The sequence below is a fragment of the Balaenoptera borealis genome (genome assembly GCF_965194805.1).
Source record: "Balaenoptera borealis genome assembly, chromosome: 3".
Lineage (NCBI taxonomy): Eukaryota > Metazoa > Chordata > Mammalia > Artiodactyla > Balaenopteridae > Balaenoptera > Balaenoptera borealis.
In genome coordinates, this window is record NC_138866.1 from 113,276,963 (window position 1) to 113,291,443 (window position 14,481).

A 14,481-nucleotide genomic window follows, 5' to 3' on the forward strand; every position below is an offset into this window, starting at 1 on the left:
AGGATCTCTGGAGGTAAGACCCAGGCGTCAGTATTTTAAAAAACTCAACAGATGATTCCAACGGGCGGCCAAGGCAGAGAACCACTATTTAAGCCTCAAGCAACCAGCCATAGTCACTCCCACCTGGAAAGTCTCTGTCTCTCATCTAGAGTCCACAACTCCTTATCTCCTGTTTTAACTACATTTTTTCCATCTTTACTGACTTGTCTCTTATTTCTCCACCCGTCCTGGAGTGGCAGCTCTGTGAGGGTAGGATCGAGGTCTGTGCCATCTTTGTGTCCCAGAGAGCACAGCACTGTGCACAGTCCAGAAAAGCCCAAGGTTTTACTGCCCAGGAATGCCCACTGGGGTGCTCCCCAGTGCTGTAGCAGGGGTTCCCCAGGGGCCCTGACAGTCTTACCTATGACAGTCAGCCGGGCGACATGGGACTTTGCAGCGCCAGCGTCACTCTGGGCCTTGCAGAAGTACTCCCCAGCCTGGTCCCGCTGCAGGTTCCTCAGCACCAGCTTGCTCTCGTGTTTGTAGAGGGAGGGGTCCAACAGTGTGCTGTTATGGTACCTGCAAGGGATGGAGAGGGACGGCCTGAGGGGGCAGTAGGAGGGCTGGTATCCTTGGGGACAGTGCCAGGAGCAAGGCAGATGGTGGACGGGTCCCTGCAGACACCAACACCATCACTGACTCAGCTCATTCAAGAACACTGACTGGCCTGGGAGTCAGGGGACTCGATTCTGAGTCTCAGCCCCACCACTAACTGGCTATGGACCCTTAGACAAATCATTTCACGTCTGAGTTTCAGCTTCCTGTTCTATGAAATAGGAGCAGTGATTCCTAGCTGACTCCATAGAATTGTTGAGAGGGTCAAACAAGATAATGGCTATAAAATGTTTGTGAAGGGTAAAGGACAGCCACTGGGGACACTGACCTTGTTTGCCCTTGTCTGGGAAATTAGGGCTGGGGAACCTGGTTCTGTGTCCCAAGGATATGAGTCAGGACCCCAAGACCAGAGCTGCTCTGGGGGGACCCCAGCTTTGATAGGACAACAACAGGGCTTGCTTGTTGTCTGGGTGGCCTCAACCCTGCTGGCCCCCACTTGTAAGTGCCCGTTTCCTGGCTCTGCACCAGGGCCTTACTTGTAACTTTATTCTATCAGTTATTGTCGTGATTAATAAGTCCAGACCCAATGCAAGAAAGCTCTGGTTTCCAAGAGGAGAACTGGGCCAGGCAGCTGGCAGAATACTCACCAGAAATACTTGTCTGGTTTGGGCTTCCCCGTGGCCTTACAGCACAGGGACACACTCTGCCCAGCTCTCCGTGCTTTTGTCTTGGGGTTCATCACAATGTATGGAGTCTCTGAGACAGAAGATGAGACATGGTGTTTTGGGTTTTTCTTTGTGACAGGTTCTCCAGAGCCTTGCTCCCTCAGGTATTTTGACATGTGTTAAAATTGTACAACTTCACACACACCACCCAGCCCCTCTGTAATGGTCCTAATAAGTAGCTGGTCCAGAATGGAGTCCACTCCATCTACTCAGCCTGGAACCTGCTCCCATGGCCTCTCGGGCAGCATCTGGGTGAGGCAGTGGAGAACCAAGGGGACCTTGTACCAGCCAAGATTCCCAAACACTGCCATTGAGACAGAGCTGGCTGCTCTGCTGACTCCAGCAGAATTTTCTGGCCATTCTGCACCATTTCTGAATTCCCCCAGCCTCTCTCCCTATGCCCTTCAAACGTTATACTGTATTGTAATTGACTATGTTAGATAAGGTGACCAGGAAAGAACTCATACATTTGAGGGAGCAAGCCATGCCAATATCTGGGGGAAGAACACTCCAAGCAGAGTATATAGCAAGTGCAAAGGCCCTGAGGCAGGAGTGTGCCCGTGTGTTTGAGGAACAGATAGGAGTAGAGTGACTCAGTGTGGGTGGAGGGGACTATAATAGGAGAGGAGAGGGGAAGAGAGAAGAGAAGGAATGGGGGGTCTGGCAGATGATGTTGGGACTTGGGGATTTTTGAGTTTTACTCTGGGCAACCTGGGAAGCCAGCTCTTAGTACTGTAATCCTTTTATTTAAAAGTCCAGCCTTCTCCCCAGCCCTATCCCAGAGAAGTTAAGTACCTGCCCTCATGAACTCCGCCTTGATGGTGGCTGCCTTCAGTCTAGTCTTAGGCATTGTGAGCCTGATAGGGGCAAACTTGGTCTTTGTGATCTTCAGGATGCTTTTGCCATCGGGGCACAAGCCAGGGACTCGGAACCTCCCGCTGCTGTCCGTCTGGGTCAACAGCTTAGGTGTTTTGGTCAGGACGTAGACAGTAGCCCCTGAGGCTGGGGCACCCCCAGGGAGGGAGACAGCCCCATACAGCACGAAGTCCTGGCACATGCAGGCGTCACAGTCAGCATTCACCTGGCCCATGGGGCAGGTCAGGTCACAGGCTGTGGAAGAAGGGGCCACATGAGGAGGGCATGTGTGGATTCTGGCCCTCCTTCAGTCACGTCCCAGCCTGTGGACTCACATATGCTTCCTCTCCCCCTTAGGCCTTTGTTACCCTTCCTCATCAGCCTGCATGACTAATTCCTACTCATCCTTCAGGACTTAGCTCAGGACACCTCCTCTAGGAAGCCTTCCTCAATTCCCCTAAGCTATAATAATTGACCGTGCACTATGCGCCCACATTATCCTCTACATCCCCCATCGGTGCACGTAATAGATGCTCAGTTAATACTTGATGAATGAATGGATGAATCTGTCTCAGTCTGACCCTCTAATCTATTCTAGGCTGCTTCAGCCCCAGCCCCATGCCTGCCCAGTACCAAGAGCAGGGGTAGTACCTGAACAGGCCTGCTCCATGCAGAGCCGACCCTGCTCGGTGGCATCATTGCACAGTGACACCGTCTCCGCCAAGCAGGTGCGTGTTCGGGTCTGGACCCCAGGGTGACCACAAGCAGCAGAACACTTGCTCCAGGGAGACCACGGGCTCCAGAGGCTGTGCTCTGTGTCTTGGCGCAGGGATCCTGCAAAGCAGGATCAGCAGATGGTCTGACTTTCCTCTCAAAGGGACTCTGTCAGGAAATCTGACCCAGAGGCTGTTTTTTCTCAGAGAGCAAGGCCTCCATTTACATCATAGATGTCACTGATATTTCTATTTCCTGCAATGATCTTTCCAACAGATGGACATCAAGAGTCTTGAGGAAGTGGTGTCTCTAAGTTTTACAAAAACACCGAATGGCCTAGGGGTGGCCCTGAGAGGGACTTGTTGGCCAAGCACTGGGACTTTGATGCGCTGTCCTAGGAGGTGCAGGGATAGCACCATCTTACCCTTTACCCATGCTCCTGAAGAAGGGCCCCCCGGGAAGTCAAGGCCTGGGGCCTCAGTGACATCAAGCCCCCTCTGCCCACCCTCCTCACCTCTGGTCTGAGGCCTGTGTACAAGAATGGAGGCCTCGGACCTCACTCAGGAGACCTTGCTCAGCCTGAGCTCCCACTCCAGACGACCACCACTGCCTCCGGGGCCTGCAGGGTCAGGCCGTGTTCACTGGCAGGATCCCGGGAGGGGAGCGTGCATATCCAAGAAGTGGGCAGGCCTGCAGCTGGCTCTGAATTATCCAGTGTGGGGAGAGGGGATGGAAAGAACACGAACTCTTGGGCTCTGCAAACACAGGCATGGGTTTAAATCCCAGCATTCCATTTATCAGCTGTGTCGTCCCAAGAAGTTACCTAAACTCCCTGAACCTGGAATAACTTGTCAAAATGGAGATTCCTCACAGGTCAGTTGTAAAGGTTGAGTAATGTAGATAACTAGCAGTGTCTGGCACAGAAGAACTAACATAGAAACTGACGCTTAGTGGACCTTCACCTTCATTAAGCCCTCTACATTCATTATCTCATTTAATCCTCATAAAAACCCCTACGAAGGATTACTAATATTACCCCTGTTCTACATGTGAGAAACCTGAGGCTCAGAGAGCTTCAGAACATTTGCCTAAGGAACACAGTAGAGATGGTAGGCCCAGATTCAAACCAAGCAGCCCAACCGCAGAGCCTGTGGTCTTCACCACTGTGCCACATGCACTCAGTAAAGTGGATTGAAAGGAAATTACCCATCAACACAGAACACTGCTGGGAAGATTATGGTTCTCATGACACTAATGGGTTATTATGGAGTCAAAGCATGTGTATGTGTGTGATAACCAGAGTTCCCGTAGCCGGACGCAGGTTCTGGCTCTCCCTTTGCTGAGGCTGGTGGGAGGTAGCGGGTGGGGACTGGTCAGGCTCACCTGGCGGGCAGAGGAAGCGCACGGTATAATTGGAGCAGTTCTGGCCAGGCCGCTGCTCCCTGTTGAGGCACCAGAAGCCCTCAAGGGGGTTGCCATGGACCACTTGGCCAGTGCTGCCTGCGGGTATCCAGTCGGTGGTCCAAGCCTCTAGCCGCAGGGGCCGAGGACACACCCGGTCCCCGTAGTAGAAGTGAATGGCATCCAGCCGCTCGTAGTCGCCCCGCCCACCTGGGTGGTCGATGTTGAACCACGTTGTCCACTCCCCAGGACCTGAGAGAGAGCCAGGTAGGAGAGGAGCCAGGCCCTGGAGCTCCAGGTGAGCTCAACCTCCGCAAGTCATCCCTAATACCCCTCACCCGTCCCTCACTGGTCTCAGGCCCTCATCGCATCTCTCTCTCCAGCATCTCTCCAATCTCTTACACTTCTGCACACCCTACTGCCAAAGGTTCTGTTAAAGCTCTCAGCAGCCTTGGCTGTACCATGTCAGAAACTTCCTGCCTGGGTCTCTACCTCCAGCTTCCTCCGAACCCATCCCCACCCCTCTCCAAACACTGCAGTCAGGGTGAGCTTTCTCCATGTGGCTTGGGCCACATCACTCCTGGCTTTAACTCTCTTAACCAGGCATTCAGGTGCTGGTGAGCTGGCCCCTGGTATCTCTCCATCCTCATCTTCCCGCTCTCTCCCTGCCAGCCTGTGCTCTGGCCCCAGCAAGCCCTACAGCATTTCTGGAAGCTACCAGGCAGCTTCATGATTCTGAGCTGTCCTATATACTTGGTCTCTCTGGCTGGACAGAGATGTAGGCCAAATGCCTTTTTTTTTTTTTTTTCCACACCGCACAGCATGCAGGATCTTAGTTCCCCCACCAGGGATGGAACCCACGCTCCCTGCAGTGGAAAGCATGGAGTCTTAACTACTGGACCACCAGGGAAGTCCCCAAATGCCTTTTAAAAGTGGGTTTCAATCTGTATGACAGACTCTAGGTCCTTGTTATACAGCAGAAACTAACACAACATTGTAAAGCAATTATACTCCAATAAAGATGTTAAAAAAAAAGATATCTAAATATATATATATATATATATATATATATATTACAACCATGACCATTAGCCAAGTAGCTACAAATAAAACATTTTTGAAAATTAAAAAAAAAAAAAAAAAAGTGGGTTTCTATGGAGCGCTGACATTGTTCCCTGTCTGCAGAGATCCTCTTAGCAAGCTCAGTAAAAACCCTCCCCCCAATCACTCCCTGCTTCAGCCACAACTCACTGTCCAGGGGGTCAGCAGGCTTGGCAAAGATGCCTGAGGTCCTCTTCCCAGGCTGGACTCTTCTCACCGACTGAGTGAGCATCATCTGCCTCCCTGAGGGCCAGGAGGATAAGTGAGAGGCCAAAACAGTTACAGGGGCCCAGCAGGGTCCTGCTACTAGCCTCTCAAGACATAGGGAAGCAGTGTGATGTGGGGGATGGAACATAAGCACTGGGTATGGGTTCAAATCCCCACTCTGCCACGTACTGGCTGTGTGACTTCACAAAAGCTTTATTCCTTTAAATCTGTTCCCCCATAAAATAGAGCTGCATCAACAATGACCACATCATAGGGTCCTGGTGCATATCCAGGGTGATGGTGACGGTAAAGGGACATGGCATGCAGCGCATGGTCAACGAATGGTGGTTCTCTTTTCACTCTTGTTCTAGAAAGGGACCATGGGATGCTGCTGAGCAGCTGGGGCTCCTACTTTAGGGTTTGAGCCTGTTCTTCTTGGCGGAATGGAACCTCACTTTCCTCATCTGTAAAATGGACATATTAGTTCCCACTGCACATATGGTGGTCCAGTTGGCATGAGGATTCCATGAGGTAACACAAAGTAAACATCTCTGAAGTATACGGAGATTGAGACTGTGAGCCCCAGTCACTCTGCCACTTCCTGACTGTGTGACCTTGGGCCAGATACTTAACTCATCTGACCCCTCATCATAAAGTGAGGATAATAATAGTTCCTATCCCAGAGGATTGTAGGGATTAAATAAGCTCATTCATAAAATCCACTTAGAACAATGCCTAGCACAGAATGTTTGCTGAATAAGTGTTAGCAACTCCTTTTAGCTCAAGACCTGGACAATAGATGTCCATTTCCCTTCTCCTGGCAAAGTTTGGCTTTGGGAATCCACCCTCACCCTCATAGGGCCTAACTGGAGGAGTGGTCCTTTAATTTTCTGACCCCAGGCTGGCAAAGTCTGCCTGAGGAAGGGTATAGGGACCTCGGGCCACAGGCAGTGAGCCTCCAGGCCCACGCCACCGGAGGCTGCGTTGGGGGCTCCAAAATGGAAAGGAGAAAGGAGAGCAGAGCACTGCAAAAGCTTTGAAAGGTAATTAAATCTCACATGAGAGAGCCAGATCAGTATTCTCTTTGCTGCTTAATTGGGGTGATAGGAGCTCTTTTAATCAAACTAATCTGATTTCCCCTCAGATGGCTGAATGTTAATCATCTTCCCCAACAGCAGCTGTCAGGGTAGAAAGAGCAAGGCAGGAGGTGGGCACATGTAGGGTTTGGCAAGATGCTGAGACAGCCTTTGTTCCTGCATCTGTGGTCACAAAGCCTGCAGTGCTCGCTGCTTTATGAGAGGATTTTGAGCATATTTTTGCTTTACCTGAGTATGTGGCTAGAAATCAGGAAAGGAAGGGGAGATGGGAGAGAGTATACGGGATAGTGCTGGGAGCTCTGATGCTTAGAAGCCTTGGGGAGCCCACCAGGCAAATTCTCTCCACCTGTTCCCTTGAGAACTCAGCGTCACCAGAGAATGGGGTCAGAGGACAAGGAGACCAGAAGGGGTTCTGGTGTCTCTGTGAAATTTGGCTACAGGGTCTAAATGAATTTTCATGAAACTAAAACCAAAAATCTGGCTGTGAGAACTCAGTGATCCCTTTTGCTTTGGCTATCGGAAAGCTCAGAGCTAAACTTAACACTCAGGGGCGGTGGTAACCCTCTTATCTTTTTTCCGCCTTCTGAATGACACTTACCCTGCTCCTCACTTAAAAGATTCTGTTCTGTGAGTTTTAATATTGGAACTTATCTCAAATCCTTTAGGAAAACAAGCAGGGTATAAATTATGAATAAATAGACAAACCAGCCTCAGGTCTTAGTGCCACTGCTGTGGCTTAAGGCAGATGCAGAGTTGGGTCCCAGACCATAGTGACTTCATTATGACAAGTGGGGAATTAGAGAGACAGTAGATACTTAGCCTGTACCCAACAGAGAGGTGACCTCTAGGACCAGGAAGAAGAACACGCAGGCCTTGATCACCACCATCTTTCCTCCAGGTCCCATGGGGAACGTGGCAGGAGTTGAGTGAGGGCTCCTTCACAGAGTCGGATTGTTCCTGGAACGTGATCCCCTGAGAAGTTTCTCAGATCAGTGACCTGCAAAGAAACAAAGCTTGTCAGGTTCCACTTCTCTGAGTCACCTCTTAGGGCTTGAGCAGAACTATTTCTTGAACTATCAAGGGTGAAAGGTGGACAGAATGAAGTCTTGTGAGAGTGACACCTGCCCAAATTGCAAATCTGGGCAGCTTGCAAGATGCAGAGAGTCAGACTCTGAGTTCACATGAGGCAGACCTGGATTCAAACCCCGGGTCCAGGTGCCAGGGTCCCCACATCGAGATAGGACACAAGGGACAGTAGGGGTGAGAAGTTTCCTTGCCAATGAGGAGGGGCCTGGGCTCACCCGCGGCAGCCTCTGGGTGACTCATTAATCATTTCCCAGACCCGGGCTTGGGGGCATGTTTTGCTACCCCTTGGTGGGACTCCAACTCTCACACAACAGGCCTACATATTAAGGCTATGCAGCCCCTGCCCCGACTACAGTGGCGCCTCACAGGGCAGGCCAGCTGAAGGGTGCAGATGCTTCAGACACACCACCTCCATGAACACATTCCCAGATGTGCACTGGCTGCGGCTGGAACACATTTCTGGCCTGTCTGTTTGGGGCGTGGCTGGGAGTTACACAGCCAGAGCCTGCTGAGGGAGAGCAGAGGGGACGCACTGGGAGAGGCTAGGGCCCCCCAGTAACTGCTGAGCGTGGGTTACGGGGAGAGGAGAGCAGGCCTGGCAATAGGGCAAGGACGCAGGGGGAGCGGCCCAGGCTCCCGCTCAATTTTCTCTCTCCCCAGAGCTCTGGCCAACCCAGAATCGGACCAGTGCCTGGAAATTCAAAAGTGATTCCCTTCAACCTCCAAAGTCCAGGGTGTGGTGAGAAAAGGGAGATTCCTCCTTTCTGGAAAAAAAGATTCAAAAGCACTTTGTTGGGACTTTCCTGGAGGCGCAGTGGTTAAGAATCCACCTGCCAATGCAAAGGACACGGGTTCAAGCCCTGGCCCGGGAAGATCCCACATGCCGCGGAGCAACTAAGCCCATGCGCCACAACTACAGAGCCAGCTCTCTAGAGCCCTTAAGCCACAACTACTGAGCCCACGTGCCACAACTACTGAAGCCCGTGCGCCTAGAGCCCGTGCTCCGCAACAAGAGAAGCCATGACAATGAGAAGCCCACGCACTGCAACGAAGAGTAGCCCCCACTCACCACAACCAGAGAAAGCCCACGTGCAGCAATGAAGACCCAACACAGCCAAAAAAAGAACACAAAAATCCCGCAAATAAATAAACGTATTTTTAAAAAAATAGCACTTTGTTGTCCCAGAAGAACAGACCAATCCCATGCTGCAGACCATCCAGCTCTAAGCCCACTAACTCCACCACCACCCGTTTCTCAGCCCAGAGGACAGAGCACGGGTGTCCCCGAGGTCTCCAGCTCTTGTGTGTCTCATCCCAAGCTCCCAGGCTCTGAGTAGAGGGCTGAGCGCTCCGTGGGCTTGCACAGCGTTCAGTCTGGAACTGCTCCGCAACCGTCTGGGAAGCCGAAATGGCCTGAGGCACCTTGTGGAAAAACCATTTCCCATCTGGCAGCCCGTGGAAGTTTCTTCAGCATATGCTCTGCTGGTGAGGCTCCCTATCCCACGGGTCCCAGAACTCTCGGATAAAGAAGACTGGCTGACCGCAGGAAAAAAGCAGAGCGCCCAGAGGTACAGAGATCCTGACTGGGACCCTCTGAGGGCCCCTATCCTCAGGTGGGGGAGAGAAAAGACCTTGGGTCAATGGGAGAAAGGAGAGAACTCCAAAGCAGAAAGGGCAGTCTTCTCTGGGGGAGATAAGGGGTGATCAGGAATAGCTGAGCCAGGCAGTGGGGTGCAGGGATGGGCTGAGGAGAGTAGGAGTGGGGCTCACCGTGTCCTGAGCGGGACTCCTCAGCTGGGGAGTCCAAGTCTTCCTCTCCCCAGCAGTCCAGCCACTGGGCCTTATATAGCACAGCTGGTGGCTCAGCCTGTGGCAATGCACCACGGGAAGCGGCTGCGAAACCAGATCCAAGCCTGAGGAAGCTCGGCCTTCCCCACCCCTCCCCACATCCCCTGCAGACTCCAGGGGCCCGGAGCTTCCAGATCCTCAGAGGGAGAGGCTGCAGGGCCTGGGGATGGGCCAGGTGGGCAGCTGCCTGGGGCTCCATAGGCCAGAGCAGAGGGATGGGTGGGGAGGCTGTTGGGCACTGAGCAGCCTGGGAAGCGGCCAAGGGCAATTCTATATGTGAGCAGCATTTCATAGCTCAGGAGGTGGGATGCTCTTGCCTAAGCTTTGCTTGCTGATCCCTCGCATGGCCCTGGCCCTGGACCACCTATGCAGAGAAAGAACTTTGCTGGCCTTAGCACATACCCCAAGCTCTCTTAGGGCCACAGATCACCTGGCCTCTCAGCTGGGGGAGCTTGGTCTGAGTTGGGCAACTACTCAGCTTCTGTGGCTTCTGAGGGAGCACTTAGGGAACCTCAGAGGGGACAAGGGACAGAGGAATGGTGGGGCACAGGATGAGAGTAGTTCTTCCTTACCTTTGCCTGCTTCAATTTGGGTACCTGCCTATACCCATTGGACCCGAGAGGAGCTCCTGCATGTGGATTCTCTGAGATCCTGCCAGATGCTCATATGTGTGTGTGTGTGTGTGTGTGTGTGTCTGACTTTGGGTATGGGTGCCACCAGCAGTGAACAGCAGCCTTACCCATAGGTGGCACAGGCAGATGCTTGTGTTTCCAGACTTCACCCGCCTCCCCTGCAGCATGAGTTTGCCTGTCGTCACAGGCAGCAGTTCTGTAATTTCAGCGTGCATTAGAATCCCCTGGAGGGCTTGTTAAAACACAGATGCTGGGCCCCTCACCCAGACTCTCTAGTTCAGTAGGTCTGAGGTGAGGCACGAGACTTTGCATTTCTAACAAGCTCCCAGGTGATTTTGATGCGGCTGGTTAACAGACCACACAAGGAGAGAGTACCAGGTGGAGGCAGAAGATGGGGAGGGGTGAGCCAGGGAGACAGCAGGAGCTTCCAAGGCCTGCCTCATGTCTCAGGCTCATCTGGCCTGGGCTGGGCTTTCTGCCTCATGCAGGGCCTGGAGATGGAGGCCTGGCCCATGTGGCCCTCCACACCAGTGTCAGCTCACTCTTTCCACACACCCTCACTGAGCACCTGTTTGGGGGCAGGCTCCAGGCTGGGCACTGGGAGGCCATAGGGAGGAGATGTGTCCATGCATTCAGAGGAAAGAGCCTTGTATGGAAATGATCCCACAGTGTAGCCGTGCACACTCTTATCCAGAGAGCTGTGCGTGTGTGGTTGTGTGTGTCTGTGCCTGTGTATATGCTGTATGTGTGTATGTCTGTGTCTTTCTCTCTATGTGAATGTGTGTGTGTGAGTGTGTGTGTGTACAAACAAGGGTTTAGGAGCTCTGTTTCTCTGAGCATCATCTTGGACAGGAGCTGTTGGGGGAGAGGAGGATGGTGGAGGAAGGATGTTGAGCAGGGACAGCCCCTAAGCAGATCTGGGGCACAGAGCTGGTTTGCTTTTTCTGTTGGAGCCTGGTCTCCCTCCTGGCCCCCAGCTTTTGGTCCATAGATCCTGTAGTAGACCCAGTCTGGTCCAATTATTATCAGAGCCAAGCCATGAAGCAGCTTTAGCCTGAACTAAGTGAAGGCAAATTCTGAACTGAGTGAAGCCCCTGAGAACTCTGCTGGTCCATGGACAGACAAAGGCTGAACCACAATAGCCTGATCAAATAACAGGAGAAAAACAGGAACTTGGGAGTCAAAAGCCTAGTGCTGGCTCTGTTGCTAATTTTGATGTGTGATCTTGGACAAGCAATGACCCAAGTGACCCTGGACCTCAGTGTCCCCACCTGTGTAACAGGAGTTTGGACTGAGTGAGCTCTGAGTCCCCTACCAGCTCTTACAAGATTTGATAAGACGCTGACAACAAACACTGCAGAAAGGAGAGAAAAGAAGAAATGACAGCTCCAAAGAATCTCACCAGAGGTCAGGAGGGAGGCCAGAGAAGCTACCTGACCACAGAGTCTAGATAAGGAGAGCAAGGTAGACAGGAGAGGAAGGTGGGGAAAGGTAAACCAGAAGACCAGAGGTCAAGGTCAGGGTAATCAGCTGCTTTCCAAGGCCTCTACTCAATGGAACCCCAGAGTATGTGAAGGAGGTCTCTCCAGCCTCCCAAATGCACCCCTCTCTTCTCTTTCTGTAGTGGGAGGAGGGAAGCCTATAAGGTGAGGGCTTGGCAAAGTGGAGCTCCTTAGGCCATGATTCCTGCCTAGGTGTCCTTGCTTGGCCCAGAACTCACACTGAGGCCCCATCTATCCTGCCCCAGTGGCTGGAGGGTATTGTCATGGTTGGCACAGGCTGAGGGACTGTGAGCTAGAATCCCTGGGTTCTGATTACAGCCCAGCCAGTTGTGTCCCTCTAGCTCATGTCCTCCCACCTCCCCCATCAAAGAATCCTTTCCTGTCCCCAAGTGGGGCTGAGCTGTGAACTGCACAGGGCTAGATTGGTGGAATCTGAGCCCGCTCCCAGCCGGTGCTCCCAGGACTCCTTTGAGGGAGAGGCTGCTGCTCTCCTTGGCCACGACCTTAGGATAGTCAGGGCTTGGGAGGCGGCCACAGATCTGGACTGTCCAGGGCCTGGCCCAGATGGGTCAGCACCAGCCATGAGTGGCCACCTGGGGCTTCTGCAGGCCAGGCTAGTCTGCTACAGCTCCAAGCCCCAGCTTGGAACACACTGAAACCCATCAGTCACTCCCACCCCTATCCAGGGGATTGAGGGGCTTGGAGCCAAGTTTAGCCAGGCCAACTGTGACCCAAGCCTAAGGCCAGGGGTCCCCACCCTGCTGAGGGGAAAGGAGCTTGGGAACACTGGGAGGGGTCTGACATGATGCTGGTGGCTCCAGAGGAAGGTGCTGTGTCTCTAACATGCTCTCTGACCACCTCTCCCATGCTCCCATCATTGCCTCCCTGCGGCCTGAGGGGGCTTTGCAGGCCTGGGTAGGGACAAGCCACTAATGATCCCTGGGGACTGGAAGACTTGACTGTAGCTCTGAGTAACCCTCAGGGGCTGCTGACCCAGTATGTATGGGAGCCTAGACACCCAGAGTCTACGGGAGTGGGAGAGCTCACTCTCTGACCCTGTTGTTCTCCTCCCTGTCCTAGATACAGTCTGTCACTGTTCCAACCCAATGCCTTTTTAGTTTTATTCCTCAGCTTCCCATCTTGAAATACAGCCCTTCCTCCCCTCCCATGTGAATGTCCCCCACCTTTCGATGGCCCATCTCAGTCTCCTCCCTCCTGCCCTCTCTGACCACCTAGGCCCACCTTGACTATTCCTTCTCGGGTCTCAGATGATAATGTTCACCATCCTGTAATATACAAGGCACATTCATGGTCATCATCTCATCTTCAGCCTCACAGTTGATCTGCGAGGCAGGGATGACCACACCCATTTTACAGAGGGAAAACTGAGGCTCAGAGAGGTGAAGTCACTCAGACACAGTAGGTCTTCAACTCAGAGTTGCCCCTGGGAACCGGTGACCTAATGTAGACCTTGTCATGGGGTGCTCTCAGCTCAGAGGAGCCACCATGGAAATGACACTCCAGCCATATGCTCCTCAGCGAGAACATACTAGAACACTCTGGCTCTGCCTGCCTGGCACATACACCCTGCTTCCCATACATACACTAATTTCAAAAATGTCCCCATCTAACATGATCCAGCTATCTATCGTACTGTGGTGGGTTAAATATGGCCACAAGTTCTTTGCAACTCTCCCGTTATGAGGCGGAGTCTCTTTACTCACCTTTGACCTGGGCTGGCTTTGTCACTTGCTTTGAACAAAGGAATGACAGAAATGACACTCAAGAGACTTTGCCGCCTTCACTCCCCAGGAACACAGTCCTGAGACCACCATATAAAGAAGTCAATCTATCCTCCTAGAGGATAAGAGACCACATGAAGGAGAACTGAGGCCCCCAGCCAACAGCCAGACATGTGAATGAGGCCATCTTGAATATTCCACCTCAGCAGTTGCATAAGTGAGCCAGGTAAGACCAGCAGAGAAATGGTCTAGCCACCCATAGAATCGTGAGAAATAATAATCATTGTTGTAAGCCACTGAGTTTTGGGGTGATTTGTTGTACTGTAATAGATAACTGATATACACGCTAAGAGTAAAAGATCTTTCAGTTGCAAGAGACAAAAGCATAACTCAGATTGGATTATGCAGGAAAGGAAACTGATGGTTGTTATAACTGAAGTCCTGGGAAAAATTGGATCCAGGCACTCAAACAACATCATCAGGACTGCTCTCTTTCCATTTCTCAACTGCTTCCTCTGAGATGGCTTTTTTCCCAAGGAGGCAGTAGCACAGTATGTATTTTCCCAAGTTGGCTGCAATGATAGCTCCCATTGCGCATGTTCTTGTACAAGGTGACTGCCCTACTCTGCCATCAAGAGGTGGGGTGGGATAGGGAGGGTGGGAGGGAGGGAGACGCAAGAAGGAAGAGATATGGGAACATATGTATATGTATAACTGATTCACTTTGTTATAAAGCAGAAACTAACACACCATTGTAAAGCAATTATACTCCAATAAAGATGTTTAAAAAAAAGAGGTTGTAAGACACTCTGTCTTATATTCTACAAATGAAAAAAAAAGAAGAGGTAGAATCTAATTTCCTTCCCCTTGAATCTGAGCTGGGCTATGACTTGCTTGTAACCAAGAATGAGGTGAACTTCTAAGGCTAGGTCAGAAAAGGTCATGCAGCTTCCACTTGGGATGCTTGCTCTGGGGAA

The 14,481-nt window shown here is 51.9% G+C and overlaps 1 protein-coding gene across 5 annotated transcripts in view; it reads right to left on the reverse strand.

Moving 5' to 3' along the window:
* CILP (cartilage intermediate layer protein) overlaps positions 1 to 14,481 on the reverse strand; it is a 33,695-nt gene that overhangs the window by 4,495 nt on the left and 14,719 nt on the right. The window contains exons 3-9 of one of the 5 annotated variants that reach the window (XM_082383243.1): positions 7,521 to 7,691; positions 5,541 to 5,633; positions 4,272 to 4,541; positions 2,826 to 3,008; positions 2,115 to 2,429; positions 1,242 to 1,350; positions 401 to 558 (exon numbers count right to left, since the gene is read on the reverse strand). In XM_082383243.1, the coding sequence (XP_082239369.1) occupies positions 401 to 558; positions 1,242 to 1,350; positions 2,115 to 2,429; positions 2,826 to 3,008; positions 4,272 to 4,541; positions 5,541 to 5,633; positions 7,521 to 7,599 (1,207 nt within the window). In that variant the 5' untranslated portion in view covers positions 7,600 to 7,691. Of the gene's footprint in view, positions 1 to 400; positions 559 to 1,241; positions 1,351 to 2,114; positions 2,430 to 2,825; positions 3,009 to 3,402; positions 4,542 to 5,540; positions 5,634 to 7,520; positions 7,692 to 14,481 lie in introns of those variants that run through there. The other 4 variants (XM_082383247.1, XM_082383246.1, XM_082383244.1 and 1 more) reach the window with 4 other exon arrangements.